This window comes from Protopterus annectens, chromosome 9.part0 (genome assembly GCF_019279795.1).
Source record: "Protopterus annectens isolate FY-2018-M chromosome 9.part0, PAN1.0, whole genome shotgun sequence".
Classification (NCBI taxonomy): Eukaryota; Metazoa; Chordata; order Ceratodontiformes; family Protopteridae; genus Protopterus; species Protopterus annectens.
The window spans coordinates 1,747,348,620-1,747,374,183 of NC_056743.1; the positions used below are offsets into that span (position 1 = coordinate 1,747,348,620).

General features: G+C 39.7%; 1 protein-coding gene across 1 annotated transcript in view; it reads left to right on the forward strand.

Annotated features, from left to right (window-relative positions):
* Positions 1-1,502: 1,502 nt before the first annotated feature.
* LDLR (low density lipoprotein receptor) overlaps positions 1,503-25,564 on the forward strand; it is a 42,536-nt gene continuing 18,474 nt past the window's right edge. The window contains exons 1-9 of the mRNA XM_044084595.1: positions 1,503-1,747; positions 17,748-17,870; positions 18,000-18,119; positions 19,219-19,596; positions 20,149-20,271; positions 20,858-20,980; positions 22,526-22,645; positions 23,204-23,329; positions 25,194-25,365. Of these exons, the coding sequence (XP_043940530.1) occupies positions 1,660-1,747; positions 17,748-17,870; positions 18,000-18,119; positions 19,219-19,596; positions 20,149-20,271; positions 20,858-20,980; positions 22,526-22,645; positions 23,204-23,329; positions 25,194-25,365 (1,373 nt within the window). The 5' untranslated portion in view covers positions 1,503-1,659. The remainder of the gene's footprint in view (positions 1,748-17,747; positions 17,871-17,999; positions 18,120-19,218; positions 19,597-20,148; positions 20,272-20,857; positions 20,981-22,525; positions 22,646-23,203; positions 23,330-25,193; positions 25,366-25,564) is intronic.

The following is a 25,564-nucleotide window of genomic DNA, read 5'->3' on the forward strand; positions in this document are numbered from 1 at the left end:
AAAGATGTGGAAATCCTACAAAAGGGCCTCGCCGAGACAGATGCCTGATGTTAAAGCCATGACCTCAAGCTCAATGGCAAAAAGTGCATTGTCATCCCTTTTGGTAAAAACTCGGTACCCATGAACTACCACATAGGCGGTAGTCTACTTAACACCGAAAGTGTGATAAGAGGCCTTGGGACACAGGTGGACAGTTGTCTCTCCTTTGATAATCACATCGCCACAGTAGTTAGGAAATCCTCCTACATGGCACACCTCATCACAAAGGGTTTCTCATCCAGGAAAAAAAGAGGTCATTGTTCCCCTCTACTTGTCACTCATTAGACCAATTATAGAGTACAACGCACCTTTTGGCATGTACCTCACAAAACATCTACAACAACTGGAAAGGCCACAGAAATACCTCACAAATATTTTTTTCTGTTTTTTTTTTATTACAGACAATGCAAACAGTATTCTACCTCAATCCAGGATGATAAAGTGAAGTTTCTTAAAGTAATAGCCAGCTTGGTAAAGTTTAAGATATGGTACAAAAGAAGGGAACCACCATACCTCTCTACTTCTTACTGCAAGAAATCTGGACAAAGACATTACAAATAGGGGACAAAGGCCCAAAAATTGATACAAATTTTAAATACTGCTCTTACAAACTTATAAAGTTTTTAGCACAGGTTTTGCATTAGCACGCATTTTCTGAAAGATTTTGAAGTCTGCAAATCAAAATGTCCTTCGTTATTTTCGGACTTCAATTCTCAATGATTTGCCAGAAAAATGCAATTTTTTGAGAAAGAGACCAAAAACACGAGGCAAAAATCAGAACAGTTGAGAGGTCTGTCATCTCATCTTGGACTGGAGCATTTTTCCTTAACTCTGAAAACTGGCACTGTGTAAATAGACAACTCGGGCAACAAAATATAAATTGTGTCCCTGAAAATATTTTGTGTTTTATCCCAATTACGGACATGTTATGGTAATGTTTTATGTTTCAATGCATTAATGTAAGTTACTGCAGCATTCCGAGTATGTGTGTGTCCTAAATATTATACTTAAAACACAGTGCCGGCCATTCCCAGATTTTTTTCTCGCGAAAACGGCATCTCTGTTGTAAAGAAACGACACGAACAATATCTGATGCTGTGGGATATCCTACAACTTGTGTTCTGATAAAAGCTGCAATAAAATTCGTAACCCGAGTTTGCCAGCAATATTGTAAAGACTGTGAAAGGTGAGACACGCAAACAATTAAAACTGCGAAAAGACCAAGAGCTATAAATACGAAAAATATTACAGCACGTATAAAAAAACGTTACCACATAACAAAATAAATCTGACACCAAACTCAATACCTCCAAAACATTATCAGCTGCTTCCGGCGTCTCACTAGTTAAAACTAGGGAGCTGAGCTACGAGTAGTGGTGTGTTATGGGCCCCGCCCGTAGAATGATGAGCGCATATCACCCCATCGTAAGCTCCGCCCCTCCACTAATATACTCCAATTCAAATTGCCAAAATAAGTACATTCCATTCATTACCCAGCACTAGTGGTGTGAACCTGCTAACAAACTATACCTAGTGTGGTGGGTTAGGATTGAACGGTTCTGAAGTAGCTAATATTGTCAAATAAGTCTGACATTCCCTAGAAAGTCTCCTGTCTATTAGATGAAGCATCCCAAGATGACCATTAACTTCATTCCACTACTACTTCTCGTTATGTCTTCGTGTGTATATCTTACTTGGGCTAAATCAGGTAAGAGAGTAATAATACTGAACCTTTGGAAAACGTGTCTATTTAGGTTGTGTGGATTATAACGGGCGCTATAGCAGGTGTGTGAGTACAGTGTGTCAGGTGGAGGAAACGTGTTTCTCATAGTGCAAATGGACAGTTTTTTTTTTTTTCGAGATGTTGGATTTGTAAGCGGTAAATCTCTTATTTCACTGAGTCTGTTGTAGAAAAGTTGTTTTTAATAGGTGTTCACTATTTGCACACCTTGCTTTTGCAGTAGCTTAGAACATTTGTTGTAAATTACTTAGCCTTTTTGTCTTGGGTGACCACAATATAGCCTTGCTTTTATTTAGGCCTTATGCTTTGACTATATTCGTTGATATAAATATGTATTACGAAGTTTTTGTCGTACCTTGTGGTTAGTATGCAAAGTGTAATTTAAAAAATTAATTTACTGTAATATTCTTTAATGAGTGCATCAAATTTATGTGTTGCCACATACGTTTCGATAGGATATTAGCAGTAGAAGAATGAGACTATATGGTTTGGCCTTTTTTTATGCAATTTTATTCCGTACATGAAGCTTCGGCTCCAGGAATTACCGGTGTTTTTTTTTTTTTTTTTATAAAGGTGAAACATTATAAACGCCGATGAATGAGTTGATGTTGCACTCTGATTGGGGTAGTTCATAACAGCAGATTGCAGAGCCACTCCTCTCAGCCAATCACAGCTAAGCGATATTGGGCGTGTGGTTCAGTGGGTGGCGAGCACTCAAAGCGTACTCGCGGTGTTTAGCGGTAAAATGTTGGGCTGTGCCCGTAAAATGGCGAGGATCTTTCTAGCGGAAACGTAGAGGGTGTGTCTCTCGAATCTTATTACTGCTGTTTCAGAATACTTTTCTTTTATCATTAAAATATTCTTTTTTTTGGCAGCGAACTATTATGGTCCTAGATATTACTTTTTCTTTTTACCATTAAAATTAACTTTTTTGGCAAGGCACTGTTATGGTCCTAGAGATTACTTTTATAATCTATTATGAGAGTTGATTTTGACATTTAAAGTGTGTATTGTTGGTATTGCCAAAAAGTTTTGTAGCCTACAGAGAAAAAGATTAGTAGTGGGTTGACCCAAATTTCCTTATTTGGGAAGGAGGTGAGTATAAATGTGGTGGGTCACTTAGTCACACCACGAAACTGGGACTTTGGTAGAAAGTAAGGATGAGGAGATTTTGTTCTCTGAGCAGGGTGAGCGTTTCTTATTTATAATTTTCTTTTTGGTTCGGGTCTTAATTGGGTATGTCTAATCGCAGGATGTGAAAACACTGGGTGGTACCTTGCAATATACTTGGTTGGGTAGGGATAATGGTGTGGAACTGAAATTCTGCAATATGTATTTGTAGTTTTTTTCTGGTGGTAAAGATCCCTGTTTAACTGGAGAAAGGAATAAGTACTGGGTTATGCAGTCACGGGACAATTTTTGGATTTAGTTCAGATCATGCCAGCCAAATATCCTGCTTAGTTCCTTACCAAAGCCAGGGGTTAAGGTGTGCCCCCTTCCCTTTATTGGGCAATGCCAGTACAGTAAAGGTTTACTTTCAAAAAGTAGAATCGCACATTAAGTTGGCGGTGTCCCCAGTGTAGTTACTAGTGTGAAGTTTTTATTTTATATGAGGTGACTGTAGGCAGTGGAAGTCTTGTTTTGTGTTAATTGACGCATATAATGTTCATACACCTGGTAAGACTGCATTATTTCTTTTTGCACCTTGGCTGAAAGATTTCAGCCATTTGACTGTGGTGTAGGAGTATCCACTATGCAGATACTGACGTAAACAGTTCTGATAGCTCAGGCAAATGTGCTTGCCAAAGGGGATGGGCAGGGTGGAATAGACTTTTGAGCAAGCTGTAAACTTTAGTTGAGTTTCCCTTGGGTATGCTTTGAGTAGCTTTTGGGCTTGTAAGCTGAGTGCCTTAAATCTCAAAACTGAAAGGCTAGATTTTATGTATGTATTTAAAGATTGAGCATCTGGGAGGTTTTTATGTCTGCCTTTACCAAAGAGAGCCAACAGCTTCCACATCGCCCAAGAATGGTCTTGTCTAGGATATTCTCATTTTTCTGTGACTTCTTCAAAGGACTTTAGTTCTTCACAACATTATTGGAAGGGATCCTTTAATTGTATCTGTGTGCATTCTTGCACATAATTTTGAAAGCTTGTCCATTTGGCTTCTTCAAAGGACTTTAGTTCTTCACAACATTATTGGAAGGGATCCTTTAATTGCATCTGTATGTATTCTTGCACATAATTTTGAAAGCTTGTCCATTTGGCTTTTGATTCCTGTATGTTTTAGTCATATGCATCTCCTATAACTGATGTGGCATTCAGTGAAAAGCTCATAGAATTGCATCTAGAGTTCTGGGTGTGTCATTCATTATCTGCCTGACACCTTGCTTTGTCTAAAGTGGGACTCTAGACAGCTCCTATGTGGATATTTAACACCTTCATTTCTTCTAATGGTTCCTTGTATCTGTATATGCCAGTACACTTTTAGTTTGTCTAGTTAACTGCCAGTGTGGGTATTTCGAGGTCCCTTGCATTTTGTCTGCCTCTTATTACTACATTTGGCAAGCTGTTGTCTCCAAGATGCAGTATTTTTCCACTGAATTTTACCTGTGCTGACTTTTAGATCATTCTCCTAGTCTTGCCAAGCTATATTATTTTTGCACCTTCTTGTGTATAAAGCTTATTTATAGAATGGGGGGGGGGGGGGGCTATAAGGAAAAAAGGCTTACTTTATGCTCAGCATCTCATATAGGAAAAGACTTGCCCTGTTATCCCAGTAGTCAGTTTTGTTCACACTGTGTTTAATGGCAGATGTAATAGCTTGTCTAGATGATGATTTGTTTGTGCATCTTGCTGCTGCCACCATATGACCCACTCCAAAGCTGTTTTATTGGTTTTACTTTGTACTGAGTCTGGATGAAATTTAAATTGGGTCTTTAATCTATAGTCCTTCTGGTTTATGTAGGTTAGCAAGCAAAAATAGTCTTGGATTTGTTGAATTTGGCTGGCATGATCTGATGTGAAGCTGGGCTGCCCTAGTCTAGTTGCATTTTCCTTGTTGTTCATTCTGGGCTGACTTAACTGTTGAACCCCCCCCCTTTTTTTTTCTCAACTTTTGGTAAGGGAAAATGCAGATCCTTTCCTGGCTTTTGGAGTCTCTCGTGTTTTGAAGAATTGTGACCGACATTCCTCCTCTGAGCCAGTAATCAAGGAGCCTCAATCCTCCTCTGAGCCAGTAATCAAGGAGCCTCAATCCTCAACACTGACACCAGTTCACTAGGAACAAAAGTGGATACACAGTATTTTTCAGATGCGTCTCTCTGCACCAAGCACAATTTCCCTTAAGAGCACACAGGGAGGACACTCCAGATCCCAGGGCTGGACTCTTCCCTAGGCCCCTAAATAAGACTCAACCTTTCTCGCTGCAGAAATCTGTTCTATGTGTCTTTGTTCCAAGTAACTGAGATGCACACTCTTTCAGATTTGATTTTTCACGTGCATGCACACCTGGGAAAGGCTGGTACAGATTTCACCTGCTGTGCCAACTTCACTGAGACTAAGGTAGCTTCACTGCCACCAGATGGCTACTTTAAGGCTCATACCAGGGTACCCAATTACTCTTGCATTAGTCATGCACCACCATTTGTGTATCAAGGCTTTCGGGAGTGGCTACAGTGTTGCCAAACTAAATACAAGTACTCTTAAAGATTAAAATGTTCTCTAAAAATGAAAACGATGGAAAGTTTTAAATATATTTAATCAAAGAACATGAAAATACTAAATATTTACTTAAAACAGTCACAGGAAATATTAAAAGTAACACAGATGGGGGAAGGTTCAGACAGATACAGAAAACAATGCTTATCTCACTTTTCCTGACCTAAAAAATGACTGTCCCCTAGCTCACTTTTATTGGAGCAAGGCAAGATTAAGTGTTCTTTCTTTGTCATGTTTCAGAAACAGACTGCTGAGAGCTAAGAGATGTCTCACTAATATCTAAATATAATTTCAGTACTGGCTATAGAATGACATCACATCTGGTCATCTGACTCTGGTTCTGACACTTCCTCCTTTACTAGAAACTTGAGCCAGGATCTTGCACATGTCACCACACACACACACCTTTGCTAAGATGTCTTATAGCAAGATGTCTTATAGCATCTGGAAGCTATAAAACTATTTCCGAAACTTCCACCCTTCCAGGTTGGCAATTAATTCACACAATATAGTAGGATTCCTAGTCCTGGTTTTCATAGACATTTTGTCTCTGGCTGCAAACAGAACTGTAAGATACAATCTTTATGGCCTATCAGGTAATGTAATTTCATACTGTTTTTCAGAAGATAGCTGGTCTGAGATTAACCTCTTCTCTTCCCGTTTCCTCTCTTACAATAGATTCATTTCAGCAGTTGGTACAGGTATGTCTTTCTGTCCAGTAGGACTTACTGTTAAATTTTAACACAAGCAACTTTACAAATGCATTTTCAACACAAGCACCTGTACAAATCAGTTTGGTATACAAATGACATACTTGTCTACAAAACTCCAGTTAGCTATGCTGGCATACGTTATACATCTACTGCCTTACTACTCCTGGCATAGCTGGCAATACCTCACTTCATCACAGTGATGTCAGTGTTCAGCTTAAATCTCTTAAAAAGACTAGGGTGAATCCCATTGAGATCCCTGTTGCCTTGCCTACCTAGCAGATGGTGCTTAAGCACTGCATGGAATGAAAAATTGGTAGGAATTCTAGTAATGCCAGTCAGTAAGCTATTCTTTGACAACTTGAGATCTGGTAATGACATTCATGAAGTTTATGTAAACATGTCATGACCTGTAGCTGCACTAATGTGAGACAAATAGGCCTCTCTTGGTTGCAGGACTTCTTTTCAAAACATTAAACCAACAGGAAAGAATTGAAGCTATTTAAAGCTGCAACCAAGTAATCTATTCCATTTCTGTCTGTGGTGGCAGTTGCCATGTTTTTTTTCTTTGGCATTAGTTGAATTCATAAATCCTAGTTTTTCACCTGTGGAATGTGCTTGTGTTTTTTTTTTTTTTTTTCTCGCTGTCCTATGTTCAACTAGTTTCTTGTGTATACATATTAACTACACCTTTTTCTATATGAGCTTCCCAAAACTTTTCTTTTACTCTCTTTGTAATGGTGGTGATACCCTCAAAAAGTTCTTTTTTTTTTTTTTAGTTTTAGCAGTCTTGCTTTCCCTAAATTGTTTTAAAACTTTGATTAAAAAAAGGTACTTCAGATTCATTTCGCCAAACATCCAGTAGAATTGATGAAATTGGTGTCTTTAGATTCCACTTCTTGCATTATATGAATGAACAGGCCTTTATTACAGCCTGCTTACTTTTTGATATTGGTGATTTTAATTCTAAGTGGCTCTACCTGTCCTAGAGTTATAAATAACCACAGTGATGGTGGTATCCTTGTAACTGGGTGGCTCAAAAAAAGCTAATCTCATGGTGTCCCTGGGAGGTTGGTGAAAGCTGGAGTGATTTTTTTTTTTTTTAAATCTGGTGCTGTTCTGGTATTGGGCACTGCACAAGTGGATAAAATTTACTTGTTTTTATGAGACAGTGATGTCAGCTCTGAGTGACAGAGAAGCCTGTGGAATGGTACCCTCCCTTGGATGTTTTGAGTGGTGGCACTTGGAAGGTTACTGTGAAAAAGCATTTGCAAAGTGAACTACATAGTTTGTACTGGAACCTGTATTCCTCACCATCGTTATTTGCTTCTGAACTTGAATGTCTGCGTTTTTTAAAATGTAACAGTGAGGTAATATCTTGTAGGTAAACCCCAATGTGACTGCGTGGGCAGGGTAGTGGAGACTTGTTTTCAGCACTTTCTGTTTGTGTAGGGTGGTCGTGATTAAGGCTTGCCAAATGCAGGGGTGTTTTGGCTTGGAGGGTGATTCAAGAAGGGCCTGTGTCGTTGCTTTGTACAGTGTTTTTCATACCCAAGTCTAGCACATTGTCGGTTCTGGAAGCTTGTGGAGCAGGAAATAGAAATATTGCAGTGCTAAAGTACAATAAAATGACTGTTTTATAGCGGGAGGAATTGCCTCCAAGGACAGTGAGATTGCACTTGTCTTAACTGAAGTGGTAGAGATGGTGAGACAATTTGTCTTCAAGAACCTGACTTGCAATAAAATTATTTTCAGATTTAATTCCTATATAGGGAGTAGAGTTGGGAGGGGGGGGTGCCATGGAACTATAAAAGTATGGAGAGCTATCCTAAAAAGCTGGCAGAACCATGAGAATGGTGGGTCTGTCCAAGACTGTGTGCTATGGTGAGTGACCTTTTTGAGCTTACCTAAAATGAATGTAGCATACAATCCCATCTTGTTCAGTGTTCCAGGATATGCTTTTTAAGCAGTCTGTTGGTTCTTCTTAATGTGTGTTAATTACTTTTATTGCTGATTTTTAAGGTACCAAAACTTCATTTCTCTTGCAGCTTTGGCAAATTGTTCTCCCCTTAGATTGGGTGAAGTAAAATGACCTGGTTGTTTTGAAGAAGGGTACTTCCTAGAACTGATTTTAGACTAGTTAACATATTACACAAGATGCATGGGTAATGGTTATTTACAGCAGTTGCACTATTGAAACAAATTTAAAGAAATTGAACTTATGTCTCTAATAGAAACAAAGGTTAAAGTCTCTGAATTCCCTACACACAAATTAACCAAACCTTATTTTTTTATGTAAATTTGTGGAGGAAATACAGTGAACAAAGCTGCATTTCCCCAACTTCTGGGGAAACTGTAGATGAGATTAATTTATAATTGGTTTGTGGTCTGGGATCCAGATTTTGTCATTGTTTAGCAGGCAAGTGCACACTTCAGGCTCCTGAAGACCTGGGTGTGGCCGCATCTAGACAGTAGGGTTAAAAGTAAAAATTTGACCTGCACTTTATGCATCAGTTATGTCCATAATCCATATCTATGAAGAATTGGAGAAGTGAACAGAATTTTTTTAAATGTGCAGCATTGTGTTGAAAAGGCTAGTCAGTTGTTGAGATTGTATGTGCAGTGTGCATCTTTGTTTTGTCACTTGTCTTCTCACTTTAGTCTGACATTGATAAAGAAAGCCATATGTTTACAGTTGTAGTTCAGTGTAATGCTTTGTTTGAATTTACTGTTGGTGGATGCATGGCTTTTAGATGCAGGTACTTCTATAGAGTTTTTCTTTATTTTTAGAGTAGTTTGTAGAGTTGATATTTTTTCCCAGGTACCATTTCTTCAGGTGACAGCTGACACCAAGCTTTGCCTTATTTGTGCTGTAAATGACCTGTTTCTAGCTGTGGCTGTAAAGCATTGTTACTTTCTCTTTGTACCTAAAAGAACAGCTATTGTGGGTTCTCGAAGTAACACTAAAGTACATTTTTTGACGTGGAGGAGCTCCTCCCAAATGTTAGTGTATGGGTAGTGTTTGTAGTGCAGTTCGGTTGGTTGTGGCGATTTACAGTTGAACCTGTTCATATCCTTATTTTCCTCTCTCAAATTGTAGAAGTGTTCACCTTGCCTTATCCATAGTCCTTCACTTGAAAAAAAAATTCACTTGGTGCCAGTGAAACTTTAATCCCCCTCCCCCATCGCCTTTGCTTTTATAGCCTTGCTGACGACTTCCCACACAGTCCAGACTTCAAACTTTAAACAATATGCAAACCCAAAAATGCGGAGAAGAGCACCAGTCTTGCCAGAAATCAATTGACTGCACACAAGTTAAAGTATAATACTAATTGGAAGTGTTGGCTTTGTTTTCGGGGTTACAAGGGCCCAAGTCTGCTTGTGTTGTGTACTTGCTTATTTTTTATAACCAGAATTAGTTCTCAACTGAAATTAACTTTGGAGTGGTCATGGTGCATGTACATTGTGTGCAATTCTACAAAATAATGTAGTCCATAGTTGGTGAGACTTGTCATCTGCTATGGAGGATGGTGTTGCAGGCTTCCTTTTGAAATATAGTTACATACTTGTATGTACATGCAATTTGCTTTTTTAAAACTCAAGTATGAGTTCTCCTTGCCAGAAGTGGTAATTTCAAGGACTCTGAAACAATTACTTTAAAAATCTATATTGTTAATGGCAGTTGATGTAGGAGACTATGGTACTGAGTTTGCTAGCTATTTTCTGTAGTCCAGGGTACAGCGTTTGATTCTTTCATCTCTATTTGCCTATTCTGTCACCATGTAAGTCAGTTGACCAGACAGTGCTCAAGAGTTGCCCTTGAAGGGACACTTGTGTCCATTGGGCTTACCAGGTTAATGTGTATAAAATAAGTTTCTTGTAATGTTGCTTTGTCTGACACTGTAGGATATATTTTCTATTGCAGGCACAAAAGTCCTATAGATTGCAGGGTTGTTTTGAGAGATGGATTCCTCTTGTCTTTCCTTTGAAAGTAGTACCTGGAATTCTGCTTGTTTTGAGTAGAGCAGGGCACAATTTGCATGCATTACTTTTGGGCAGTCAATATTCTGTACAAAAAACTGTTCTTTTGAGTTAGGTGTGTTTTTTTTAGAATGGATCTTGTGTGAAGACTGGATTGAAACTGATGGTAATGGTGGGTAGTTTTATTATAGCAATGCCACCAAAATTACTTCTTGACTCTTTACTGTCCAGATTGGACTTGTTTTTTTTCATTGTTTCTTACAGAATGGATTTCTCTTACTAATTCCTAGTTTGACTACCTCTATTCCAAATCTGGCAAAGCATGTCAAATTTGTATTTTAACAAGCTGGTTGACTGGCTTTTGTCAGGTCTTCAGTATACTTGGCCATCCCTTCTAGCAGGTTTCCCTCTATTACATGAATATGTGAGGGGTGAAGATTTTGGACATCTGCCAGAGACATGGATCCCATTATCTCTGTATCATTTCGTAATATATGATGGCATCATTGACGTTAAACATTGCATGGAGTCTGTTTTGGCTGCCATTTCTAGTGTTTTTGTAGGTCAATTGCCAACCCCCTAACCACTGCTTACACATAAGTTCCCACTTGGAATAAGGGAAAGCTCATGCTCTCCATTGTGCCTGCTGCTTCGTCAGATTAACTTTGTCTTGGAAGTCACTTTTTTTTTTTTCTTTTTATCATAGTTATGTTTCTTCCCTTTAGTGAAGTGACCAAGACAAGTGCCACTCGCATTTCAATTTTTGTTTGACAAAGATTCTGTGGTGGTGGTCTTGTACCAGATGTTGCTATAACTACCCTGTGAGGAGTTCTCATTGGGCAGCAGTTACATGACTGCTTTTTATTTTATTCTGTTTTACATTTGTTAACCAGGAATGTCTGACTTGGAACGCAGCCATTTTCAGCGGCCGCCTGTGGAGAAATGCTTTTGACCTTTCCTGAGAACCTTCATGATGTTTGGTGGCTTGGGTAGTCTTTGGGGGCAACTTATCAAGGACAATTACCCTGCTCAAAGTATCTGCAGGATGCATCCTATTTTTTTCTCCATGTGTGCCTTTTTGGGCCATAAGTAAGTCTTTACTTATAATGCAGTATGTAAGTGGTGGGATGGTGGTATCCTGCATAGTTTCATGCTGTCCTAACACTCTACTGTTGCTTAGATTGAACAAATTGTTCATCTGCTGTAGGAACAGCTTTTTCCATATAGATTGCCCCCCCCCCCCCACACACACACACATCATGTTTTCTGAAACTGGTGGTGTCTACTGCAAACACAGAGCTGGTTTTATTATACTGCTGAGACCCGAGCTGTATTGTATATACTTTGTGTCACTGTTCAGACCAAACAGTGGTGTGGTATAGGGAGGTGTGGCCACATGCACCCACATAAATATTTTTAAGAACCTCCAAAACATTTATCTGCTGTGTAGTTGTATGACATCCAAGGGCATCTACTGTTGTGGACACTTGTTTTGTTATGCTAAGAATATGTTCCTGGTCAGACAGTTGGTGCAGTTTATTGTGCTGACTTTATTTTAAATCTGCTCGATAGTTTCATTGATGGCTGCAGTAGGCACTCCTTTTATTTTGGGTTTTCCCAGAATTTGATGGTTCTTTCATAACCATTTAATGTTGGTTGTTTAACCAGGTAGCTATTTTTGCCAGTAAGCAGGCAGGAGTACCCCAGAGGCTTTCCTCTGAAGTTACTTGGATAAACAAATGGTGACATTATTGGCCTGCGATTTTTCGCATATCTAGAAAGCTGTTGTATTGCAGTTATAAAGTATTAAGTATTCCAAAACCAGTTGTGCATTTCATAAATGCTTTTATGCTGAAGGCGACAATTCTGCATTTGTGAAATTACTTGTCAAGTTTCTTGATCTGTGGTTCCTTGGACATTGTCTACTCAGTTGTGGCTGCAGAAGCAGTTTCCAAGAGATCGTATTGCAATCTCTTGTAGCAAGCGCACCATAATAACTCTGTTATGCTTGACTTGGGCTAGTTCTGATAGTTTTCAGTGGCATGGTTTATATTTTTATAGTTGTAAAATGGCTGCTTGCATATCCATTTAGGGATACATTCTGTATGCAGTGGCTCTTCAGTTCTGCACAGAATATTTAGGAATGTGCAACTCTGCTATAATGCTGTGCTTACTGTGTTGCTTGAAAATTCAATCTCTCTAGTTCCTTCCATGTGAATTTTGTCCCAGTCAGGCATGTAGAAATCCTGCATGCTTGGAATGAAAGTTGCTGTGTCAGGATTTTGTCAACATCTGTCAGTGTTAATCAGTAATGACAGTGTTCTGTAGGGGTGATATGGGCTTCTACTTCAGTGTAACAAATATGTTCCAAAGACTTTGCTCAGATAGACCTTGATCTCTCATTAAAGAGCTCCTAGCTGAATCTTCCACATGGCAAAACACTTCCTTTCCTGTTGTACTTCAGTCTGTAACAACTAGTAGGCCTTTGACACTTCCCTCCAAGATGGTGTAGTGAGCCAAAAGAGCTGCTATGTCGTGCCTTCAGTTTCTAATCTGAAACCCTCCCCTCCATCCTTGGCTTCATGAGTTTGTATCATAAATGGCTACATTAAAAGTGCTGCCTGTTAAGAGGTGAAACACACAGCATCAAATCACATCCCCCCCCCCCCCATACAAACAGTATCATACACTCTGACAAGCTATAGAATGAAAGCTACAGCTTTTTCACAAGCTATATTCCTATCCTGCCCTTTAGGGAGAAGAACGTTTTGGAATATTTAGAAATTTGTGGTATATATATATATATATATATATATATATATATATATATATATATATATATATATATATATATATATATATATATATGTGGTCAGGGCAGTGTTAAGCAGATTGCTTCATCTAAAAACTGAGTTTCTTGTATCGACTTGCGTTAACTTTGACACATGCTCAAACGGCTTGGTCTGCGCACCCCCCTCTTCCACCAGGTCCATGCCTTTGATTTTTTTTGTAGCTACACATTCTATTTCTATCCTAAGTGTAAGACTTTGCAGTGTGTGGTTTAAACAGTGGATTGATTTATAGGGGCAGTTTCTACATCTGAAGCTTTGACTGTGGGGAAGCAGTTTGTAGAGGGTGCTTCCCGTTTTCCCCATAAATCATATCTTTGCTGCTTCTATGCTATCCCATACACTTTAAACATGGTGTACCTTGGGCAAATGTACATAGACCCTTTGGCTGACAATGCAGTTACATAACCTAGGATGTTCCTATGATCACTGCTATGGCAGAAAGCCCTTCAGAGCTTTACTGCCACTGAAGAGCATGTTCCCCTGTGGCTTTTGAGGATCAACGGTTGGCTTGTGCTCTTCTTTGCTAGGCAGATGGGTTCTTTTTTGGTGGAGAAAAACTTCCATTTTATTTATATTAGATGGAGTGGACCTTTTTTCCTGTTAGTTTTAAAAGTGTATAGTAACAACCTCTCTCTTTCTGTAGAGAATTTGTTAGTTTTACTTGTGTTGCAGGTATATAACTTGTATACTGGTAGTGCTTACTGGTATTGGATTCTCATCTTACCTGGGAAAGCGGCACAATTTTCAGCATTACCATGGAACTGGGTACTGGTTCTACAGTCATTCCTTCAGCCGCAAAGAAAACGTTTAAGCAGCTTTTGTCACCACAACAGGCTAGCAATTGGGTGAGTGCCTTGACCATTTATTGCACCTAATCACTTATCTTTTACCCTAGATTCCAGTGGTGTAGCTCAGTGGGAAAGGGAACAGGCAATGTTTCCCTGGTGTATCAGAATGCTGCACACATTCCTGGGGAAGCTGCTGCTGCTGCCATAGGCAACACACTTGGACCCATTTTTCCTGTCAGGAACTGAAACCAAGCTTTTATCTTCTACTCTTCAAATTTCTTTGGATAGGAGTAGTTTACAAAATCTGGCCAATGGGTTTAATTCAGAATATTGATCCTTCTTGTAAAATAGTTTCTGGTAAAAGAAGGAAGGATGCATTTTTTTCATGGATAGATTTCCAAGTGTCAGGAATTTCTCACTTGGGTGATGTATACAAGCTGGAATTCCATGAGAACATTCAAAAGTGAGACTTTCCTGGGATGTCAACTCAATTTTTCCGGTGGAAGAAAAGCTCTGAAGTATCTACATCTATTTCTAAAGTTTTCCACTAGGACTTTGGTCATTGCTAGTCAGGATTTTGGGTCTCTTGACATCTGTGATTCTCATGATACCCATGGCGAGACTCCACATGAGAAAAATACAGTATCTGAAATCTTTGTCCCAGCACAAAAACACCCTTTATCTTAAATCCTTCTGCTGGGGTTTGTCAAAGAAATTAATTATTCGAGACAACAGATATCCTTAAGTCCAGGTTTCGCCTTTCCCTCTCTGCTCCTAAACTATCGGTCACGGCAGATGCCTTGGACTTTACTTGGGCAGCAGTTTCAGGAATAAGTGTGGGGGGAGGTAAATCGAGGAGATGCTTGCCTTAATCAAGGTAGTTGACTGAACCATCTTTGGTCCCATGGACCTCTTCAGGTGGTTACAGACTTCACCACAGTCCACAGTCATGTGGTAAATCAACAGCCAAGGGGGGAACAAAGTTGTACCCCCTTTGCAGACTAGCTTGGGCTGTAGCTTCATGATAGTCTCACTCTACAGGTATCCTATGTTCTGTCAGATCAAATTTGTGTGACAGATATGCTGAGCAAGACCAGGGTGGACTCTCACAAATGGAAAGTAGATCAGGGGGGCTTGTACTTGACGCCTCTGTGCAGAGTTCAAGTAAACTTGTCAACTGTCACAATTTTCTTACAGTACTCCTTGTAAGAAGGCCTAGAAGATGGGATGCCTTCTCTTTCCTGGAGAGGAATGCTACTGTATGCTTTTTTCCCCCCAATATCCAGGGTACTTTTGAAGATTCCGAAGGCATGTGAACTATAACATGATGTATGCAAGCTCGCATACAGTGAGTAATATATACCTTCAACATTTTATGCTTCTGGGTTGTTACTTTTGAAAAATTAATTTCAAACCCCTTTTGCTGATTCTTGGTATCCTCTACTTTCAGCGTGTATTTCCATGCGCAAGGATAATGTCTCTTGTTTTAAAACACTCTTCTGGCAAGGTGAACTTGCTGTCAGGTTAACCCAGATAATGGGGTGGTTTGAATTTAGACAGTCCGAACAACACTCTAAGGTGTATGAAAAATAAATGGTTTGTATCAGAGTGCTTTTACTAGTTTGACTAGCATTATAGTGTGGTAACCTCCATACAGCTATGGGAATGCATTACGACTGCACTGTTTTCACCCTTATTGTGAAATGTAGGTGTTCAGTCTGAAGACTTGCTCAACAGACTTTTGAAATTCTGAAACTAGCTTTGTGGTTGTGACGTGAAGTCTGTCCGGCTTCTGCACCAGTTAGTAAAAGCTCCCGTCAGCATTGATTGGCCCTTTTAGTATGGTCTGATCATTTGTTTTTTCCCTAGCTTGTGGACTGATTAACTTTAGTTTCGGGCTATGCGCAGGCAGAGTACAATACCTCCAAATTTGAATATTTTAACATTTTCAGTTTCAGGAGTAGATTTTCAGTGGTTGAAATAACTACAGCTTGAAAAAGTCCATAACTTTTGTATTCATATCAGGTAGTCAAAATTGATTGTGTAAAAGAATCTCTCTTGAGGCACACGCAGTTTGAGCTAGACAAATGTCAGTAAATTCATTGCACTCCTCTAAGGGAGAACAGAGGATTATGCAGCACTCCCACTGACATCTTACTGATTTTATTAAGATAAGCTAATACATCTAACTGAATAAATTTGGAATTGTCAAATGCTGCCACAGAGAAGCTCTCATTAAAGGTGCAAGAGCATTGGACTGCAGTTGTACTCTTAACAGTGAGCCAACAAAGTAAAGGACAATTCTGTAGGTTCTTTGGAAACAAAACTGGTATATGCTTTAAATATACTAAAGCTTCATGGCCCACTGCCATGAGGGTAGGGCATCTACTTTGATCACACAGTTCATTGGTGTAGAGGTTGGTGTCTGGAGACAACTACCTCTATTTTTTCTTGGATTGGGGTTTGAGAGCATAGGTGTTTTTCAGCCTCAAACTATTTTAGCATTGTAACCAAAGAACTAAGCGACCTTGTGTCCCATCAAGAGTTTTTTTACCCAAGTGGATAGGGTTTCTGTAATGCATACCATGAAGGCTGATAGATGCCAGGAGTGCTTTATTCCAGATAACTGTTGGGTGCAGTGGGGGAAAGGTGTCCAAGCTTGCTGGATCATTAAATTGATAGCCATATGGTTTGTCATAGTGTGTGCATGTATGTATGTACACACACACTGTACCTACTGGGGAGAAAAGCTTGGACCTCTGGGGTTGAAATGCTGGTGGGTATTGGACTGAACGTTACTCATCTGTGAATACGAACACGTTAAGTTATGTTCAGCTCACTGTTCTCCATTTTTTTAATCTTGTTTTTCTATTGGACTGCGTAACGGCTGGTTACTTGATCGATTTACACAGCAGTGTTAGAACAGTTGACTATTCAATTTTGTCATCCTGTGGTGGATTTGCAAGTATCTTATATTCCCATATCATTGGGAAAACACTCTATCCTTATTTCATAACAGGTTGAAGGCCAAGAAATGGAATGAGTGACTGAATAAGCATCCTGGTTTTCTTACCTGAGCATTTATGCCCTGACCTCGGTAAATTTTTTAATTTGTTTTGTGGGACCTAACTGCATAAGCTTCACTTGGTGCCAATACCTAAAAGTCTGGCAATTAATGGAGAGCACGGTGTCTTGGTGATCGTGATTTTAAACGTTATGACAGTGTGGATGCGTGCGACTATGCTTCTGCTTAACACTTCAGCTGTTTCAGTCCAGTGTTGTCAATTACCAATATCTCTACCTTCCAGTGCCAGGGACTTCAGTCAGTGTGTGGACGCTTCCCCCTCTGCAAGAAGGATTTGTTGGGGTACTCTTCATTTTCCCCATGCATTTTTGCCAACTAAGCTATAGTTGCATTTATTCTTATCCTTTTGGCCTGGTTCGTGGCTGAAGAATATTGGGACCAGGATGCCAACAAATGTTAAAAGCACTGGAAGTTATTTCTGACTGGTTGACAGAACCTTGCTAGATTAGTGTTTTGCATAACCATGTGCAAGTGTCTTTTTGATTTAGGAGTTGGCTGTACAGTGCAGTAAATATTTTGAGCCATTTCTGATGCAAGTTCTGTACTGGTATGTAGCCAACAATAGGATATGAGTATATTTGTGATGCATACTTTCCTGGGGGGGTGGGGGTGGAGTAACTGACAAAAGATGTCATTGTTAATGTGCACTGTTGTGCTATATTGTACAGTTGTCCTTTTGGAAGGACAGCAAATGGCAAAGTTCTCCATTATAAACTTGCAGATTATAGTAAAACAGTTGCTTGTTTATGTAAGCATAATTTTGTGGTTTACTCAGTATTTTCAATTACCTTATTGAAAGTAATTGACTTTTGAATTGAATTTTTTTTTTTTAGTGCCTTCTACATGTCTCAGGAACCAGTTTCAGTGTGGTGATGGAAGTTGCATTCCACATGGCTGGATTTGTGATGGCAGAGCAGAGTGTGTTGATGGATCTGATGAGTCTGAAGAAACTTGCAGTGAGTATTTGCTTTTCTTCACAACATAAGTCGCTCAAGTGCAGCTGAAGAATGCAGTTCTTGCATAGTCTCTGCTTTATTATGGAACTATTTCCTTGTGTCTAAGTGTTGCATTATTAAATCTTCCAGAGTCCAAGACGTGTAGTCCAGCTCATTTTGCTTGTGGTGGTCGCTTGAATCGTTGCATTCCAGTTGATTGGAAGTGTGATGGTCAGTCGGACTGCGAAAATGGTTCTGATGAAGATTGTCGTAAGTAAACTTGAAGCATAAATGTGCAGAGTGAGTCTTGATAAAAGTATGTGTTTACACTTTGCATAGGGGTGAGGTTATGCTTTTTTTAGAAGAGTATACCCACAAAATGTGCATTAATTGGTACTTTGGGGTAATGTTGGAGGGCTGCCAAGACTTAATTGTCCTTGTATTGTGAAAGGACAAAGTCCAATCGGATACTTGGATGTATCTCAGAGGAGTGGACAATAGAGATGAGATTATCTTCCACTGGCTAAGGCACTGGAATATTCCTAATGGAGTATTGAACAGTACTGGTGGCTACACAGCAAGAGCATGCAGGCTGGTGAACTATGTATTGCAGGGTTAATAAAACTGAAGGGAATGGTTAATGGGTATGAGGAGCAAGTTGGAAAGAAAATATAATTACAGGAGAAGAGATTTGGATGCTGTTTTCAAGAGTAAATGAAGGCTGGAGTGGGAAGGAAGTGGGGTGGTAGCTTGATGCATAGCTTCTGATGAGTTTGACTAAAGCGCCACTTCATAGAGATGGTTGTATAGAACAAAGAAGCTTAGAACTGCTTTGGGGCAGTATTGCTTCCTGCAGATCTTGGTTGGTTTTATGGATTCTAGACTTTGGTAGTATATTTTTACAAGCTAGTATTTTTGTCATGAGCATCTGGCCAGATATCTCTCATACAGATTTTTAAACATTAATACTGGTAAAGGTACTCCCTTTGGAGTATAGATCTTTTGTGTTCCAGTTAATGCACTTCTGTTGCATATAGGCTTTATTGTAAACTCTAGAAAGTGGTCCTGACTTATTTAAGTTCATCAGAAGAGACACTGATGTAGATGCTCCTACAAAATGGCAGCAATCTGACTGCATATGTTTACTGGATGCATGGCTGTCGGGTGTACAGCAGATCACTGGTGAAAAGCTGCACAAGTAAGGGTGGAACAAGTTTTCTGGCACTGTTGTACACTACTCTGCTTTGAAAAAGTACCACAGTATGTTGTGCACAACTTTAGAAACGTGTTTATTACAAAGTGCTTCCACACCTAGTACTTAAGTGACCTTAAGCAGAGTACTGTTCTAAATGGGATGTCTCTGTCTCAGCTCCCCAGGTTTGTGGTGATGATCAGTTTCAGTGCAGAAGTGGAAAATGCATCTCTCTAACATTTGTCTGTGATGGTGACCATGACTGTGAAGATGAGAGCGATGAGGAAAACTGCCCTGCCCCGACCTGCGATCCTAACATGTTTTGGTGCAATAACTCTGAGTGCATCCCTAAGCTGTGGGCTTGTGATGGGGATTCTGACTGTAAAGATGGATCTGATGAGTGGCCCCAGAACTGTGATGGGCAGAAATCTCTCAAGCCACCCAATCCTTGTTCCGCACAGGAGTTTCATTGCGGCAGTGGTGAATGCATTCATATGAACTGGCGTTGTGATGGTGGCTTCGAATGCAGGGATCATTCTGATGAAGCAGACTGTGGTAAGTTTTTCTTTAGCCTTTTCTGTTTGTGGACTAGGTAGAGTGTGCTTATGTTGTAATTTGTGAAAATGGTGCTAATTATGTTGGCAGCTTTTTTTACAGTGACTGGGTTGTTTAGCTGTGGCATTGCAAATATGTATGCTTGGCTGCTTTTGTGTGAAAGCTACCATCCCAAGCTACAATATGCATTTATCAAAAGCCTGATTATAACAAAGTGATATAGAATGGGCCTAGCATGATGCCCTATAAAATTGGTACCAGTGTGTACTCCTGGGGACACTTGCTTCTTGATCAGACTGCCACTATTTTATCAGTATGGGTGACCAAAACCTGTGTAAGGCCTTCTTTCTATGCAATAGCATTCTGTTAGTGACATTTTCTTCAAGGTATTCTGCTTCATTGGAATTTTTGTGAATAGTGAATCTACTTGTCTCTCTTCCCCCTGAAATTCTAAATTTGGAAAATGTCTTATCCATGTGAGACTCTAGCTGCTCTTGTGTAGAAATGTTAATCTGCTTGAAATTAATGCAGTGGATCTTGTGTGTTTGGTAGTTAAACCTACTTGCCGCCCAGATCAGTTTCAGTGTGATGATGGAACTTGTATCCGTGGGAATCGTCAGTGTGACAAGGAATTTGACTGCAGGGACCGAAGTGACGAAGTTGGCTGTGTCAATGGTATGTAGACAAAAACTTTTGGAGCAATAGTGTGTCTAAATTGGTTTTGGTGTAACTCTAGGACATTTGGAATCCTGTGTGAGACTATTGACTGCACTGCCCAAAGTTCCAAAATTGTCAGAATCTCAAACTTGTGTAGTAGTTTCTGTTGTAAATCTGTAAATTCAAAATTACTGTTAAACCTGTGCACTGATCACCTGTTATGAGCATGGCGCTTGTTTTAGCAAGCATGCTGATAGAGATGGGTAAAAATTGGGCTTGAATAACATTTCTAGAAGGCCGCCTCTTGGCTTCTGATCCCAATAATGACTGTGATGCAGATTGTCTGTAGCCACAGTATAAGGGTGCACCACTTGATGTGAACACAGCTGTGTGTGTGTAAGATGTATACAATATTGCTGTGCTGGCATTGCCAGTTATTGTGGCCTGCATCTGCCTGCCATTTTGATTTGTCTCCATTGTTTTTTGGTTCTAATTTGTTTACGAACAATGTAACTTAGTAGTTTTTATTTGTGTAATTATATGTGACTTTTATTTGTGTAATTATATGTGACTTGTGTACTACTGTATTCTATTTTCCTAACAGAAACCAAGTGTGACGGTATAAATAAATTCAGGTGCCGCAGTGGAGAATGTATCAGCATAGACAAGGTGTGCGACAAATCAAAAGACTGCAGAGACTGGTCTGATGAGCCATTGAAGGAATGTGGTAAGAAACTGCAATTTGGAAATTGGAAAATTTTAAGTTTTTAGTGTTGCATTACAGGGAGTCTGGCGTCTCTGCAGGATGCTAGATGGGTCACTTGCTGAATGGATATTTGAACTGGTTGAAAATTGACAACTTGGTCAGAATAATCTGGGTGAGGTCAGAAATATCTCTTCAAACGAGTGATGTAGTTAAGGCCAAGGCCAACTGGATAATGGCTTCAGGGGTATTGATGTTTGTAATGGAATTTTATATGATTGTCTAAAATATTGGGTTCTTTCATCTTGTGTAGAACAGGCACTTTAGTTCAGAGTACATTGCGATTGTTAAAATGGGTAGTGGCAGTAATAGAGGGCTAGGATATGATGAGATTTTGGGTCCTGCATACTGGGGAGAGAATTTGGATGCACTAATTTCATTAAATGATAAACAGGTGGGAAGTGTGTATGTCCTACTAAATAAGTACTTGAAGCTAGTTTTGGCTGATAATTCCTGAAGTGCATTGCCTGATGCAGTCTTGTGTGTGTGGATCCATCAGAAGGCTTGGGACTTGATGGTAGTGGGGTGGCTTGGCGCTTTATTGAATCACTTTTGCATGATGGGATTGCAGCTCCTTGAATGTTCATGTCTTTGGCCCAAGTTAATCTGGGAGTTTCCATTTCTCTGAAACGGAAGAAAGTAGTCGTCTAGGCAGAAAAAAATGGTGCGACTGGCTACCTTTGGACACTTTATTTTCAGTAATTTGAAATCCCTTCCTCATAAAGACTTGACAAAGATTCTTGAATATTCCCATCGTGCTGTTCCCTTCCAGGCTTCTCTTTTTAATGGCCATTCTTGTTCAGACTCTGCCATAGACTATCAGATTTAAGAAATGCATTTGGCTTAATGTAAATATGATGAGAAGGGAGCAGCCAAACGGACTGTAAGATTCTCCACTAAAGGGAGAAACTGCATCAGGTGGATGTTGCCAAGACTAGAAGTTCACTTGGTTCTTGCTGCAATAGTAAAGCTGTTTGGTTTGGCTTGTGGTTAATCTGGGAGCATTAGCTTGTCTGGAATGCGTCATGCGAAGTGTTGCATGCATTCTTGCCTGCTCTAAAGCTGTATGGAAGTGTTCATACAGCTTAGAGCAGACAGGAGCTGCATGCTGTCCTTTTAAAACATGCATCTACCAGAGATGGGGAGAGCTTGGGAAGGGATTTGGTTTCAGGATTGGTGAGCGCTATTAATTGTTTTATTATACAATAAATCTTTGAAAGACACTGAGTAGGAGAATTTGTTTATGGGAAGGGGAGAAGGGATATCTCTATTACTGTTATTTGTAGGAAGAGCCCTGGATTTTTGAGCAGAAAGGGACCACGTGACCTTGTGTTAATGCATCTGTGAGACACTCGTACAGGAGCTGAATGTGCACAGGTCATAAACAGTAAAAAAGTTAAGTTAGAAATCAGTGACGCTGTAAACATGGAAATGTGTTTTGAAATAGTTCATTGTATAAGCTGTCTTGCACTAATTTAAGATGCCTTAATTCTCTATACTTGTTTTTAGCGGAAAATGAGTGTATGAACAACAATGGCCACTGTTCCCACATCTGCAATGACCTAAAAATTGGCTACGAGTGTCTTTGTCCTTCTGGCTTCAGATTGGTGGAGAAGACTAGGTGTGAAGGTGTGTATCTTTACCTCCCTTCCCTTGGTAGTGGGATTTGCAGGTTTTATATAAAATTTATTTAGGGACTTTTTTTCTCTTAAGTACTGTTTGTGCCTTTGTATGAAGCAAGTTAATAAAACTGATGTAATTGTTTATAGGCCAGTCATTGGCAGACAATATACACTGATCATATCCAACCTTTAAGTCTTGTGTGAGTAGTGAGGCACTGATGTAGTGACTGGATAAAAGGCAGTAGGTTGGCTGCTCTGGTCTTGTTTAATATCCCGAAGAGTGACTGAGTTTACAGAATTAAAGCAATGCCTCTCATTGTACATCAATGTGGTTATAGTCATTATGTTCTAGCATTTAAGAGCTCCCTAACAACTGTTCAGGAATAATTTTAAGTAGACAAATGTGGTGGTTGCCTTTACAAGTAAGACATTATGGGGATGGGTAGTTGGAAGCATTTCAACTTGTGTGAAGACTTCTCACGTTTAGTTTCTATATTAAATCGTTATGGCACTGCACTCTTGTGAGAAATGTAACTCAAAGGTGGTCTTGTTTAATGTTTCCTAGATATCGATGAATGCGAGGATCCTGACATCTGTAGTCAGAATTGTGTGAACCTGGAAGGAAGCTATAAGTGTGAATGCACCACTGGGTATGAGATGGATCCCAGTACACAGACGTGCAAGGCAGTCGGTAAGACTTCAGTGCTCTTGGTTACAAAAACAAATTTTTTGACTATTTTGCTTTTAACATTCTGAGCAATCGTGCATTTGTTTCCAACTTATCTGGGTGGAAAGATTTCTTAAGGAAGCTCGTTTTAAACATTTTGTTTTTTAATAAAGCAGGTCACAAATTTAAGACCTGAATTGCAGGTACTGAAGGATAACTAATGCTACCAACAATTCTGTGACAAGACTGTACTACTACATCTAGAGTGTGTAGTTTTTCTCTTCTACTTAACCATGCTGAGATGGGTGTTGCAGTATTTAATTTATACTGGCTTGATTTAATCTAGCTAATGTGTTTAAGAAGCCTGCTTGGAAGTTTAGCATAATTCTTGTAGGCCCATAAATGTTTACTAGGCTAACAACCACAAAGGCCTTTTTAAGCCTAGCCATGCATCCCAAATCTCTCAAGTTGATACCCTTGATAAAGTGTAAGCATAGGCCTGGGAGATTAACCATTTACAGGTTACCTGTGTCCATTAGAGACATGGGTGCCAAACCAGGGATGAATTTCCAGTTTCCCATCCAGTTGACCAAATTACACTTGAGTTAGGGAGGAACTCTGCTTCACGTGGATGGGGAGCCTATTCTATAGAAAGGGTAGTCTCTGGAATACATGCCTCTCTAACAGGTCCTATTTATATCATGGGTAAGGTTTAAGTCTTTAGAATGGGTAATTCTGGTGCTGTTTGTTTTGTGGATATGCAGGAGGTCCATCAGAGTGGTGTCTGACAAGACTCTGTATGCCAGGCACAGATTTCCCCTCAAAAGCCTGTAGAAGACAGAATGCAGGGATAGGGCCTTGAGGCGGTCTGCATAGGACATTTTGCTTGCGTCCAATATTTTAGTGAGGAACCTCTGTGGACTTTCCAGTTGTTGGATATGCCTGATTAGGTACATACCAAGGGATGCATTGTAATTAATGATGGGTCTGATAAATGCTGAATACAGTGGAACAATGACTTCCTTGGACTTGGATGCCATACCATTATAAGTTGTGCAACCTAGGATGACTTTCTTACCACTATAGACATATAATGGTCAAAGGCTAGATTATGTTGTGTCCCCAAGTCCCCTGATTGCTAAGTCCGCTCTTAAGGGGTGTGTTGTCAGTATGATAGTTACCAGGGATGGATGACTCCTCAAAGGGTACCATTATGCATTTCTTGGCATTTAGTTTTAGTTCATGGCTCTAACCAGTTGTCAGCCCCTCCTGGAGAAAATTTGTCTGGGTGGGATTCAGTAACGGCTCCTAATTTGCAATCCTCTGCAAATTTAGTTAGCCAGAGATACTGACATTGGCCTTTACTTCTGAGAAGTAAATGCCATAAAGGAGCAGTTCAAGGACTGATCCCAAAGGGATTCCACTTGTGACTAGCCTTATTGTAGAGGTGGACTTCCCAATTCTAACTCCCTGGGTCCTGTCTGTGAGCTAGTTGGCTATCCACAGGGTGACATATGGGCTTGTACCTAATCTCTTGAGTTTCAGTGATGCCAGAATTTGGGTTATTGTTTCAAATGCTTGGCCAAGGTAGGCAGTGTGAATGATTTTACCCTAATCTATTGCTGTCCACCAAACTAAGTAGGCACGATGATCTGCCCTTGACAAAACCAACTGGGTTGGATCCAGTGTCTGGAGGTTTACTATATCTCTGATCATCTCTATGATTCTTTTCATGGCTTTTCAGCCACTGCGGACTTGCAATGGGAAGAAACTAAAGGGGTTTTCTCAAAGAACTGTAAAAATGAGACAAATGTGAATCTTGGCTGCATCTTGTCTAAATACACTAAGTAATTTGTAGAACTAATCGCATAATTTTATGCTTTTAAAGGAACAGTAGCTTACTTATTCTTCACCAATCGGCATGAAGTGAGGAGAATGACGTTACATGGCAGTGATTACAAGAGCTTGATTCCTAGTCTGAAAAACGTAGTTGCTCTGGATATGGAGATCTCTGAGAACAAAATCTACTGGTCGGACTTGTCGCAGAAGAAAATATACAGGTAAATTTATTAGTCCGCATTTTCCTTCCTCGGAAATGATTCTGCTGTTAGTGTAGATGTCCTAAAGCAGGATGCAAAATTGTGTGCTTTCTCTCAACTGTAGTACATGTGAGTTCACATTCGTTAACTTGGCAAAGTGTTCTCTCTCTGCATTTGTCAGCTATGAAGATTGGAAGAGATGTCACATATTAAAACAGAA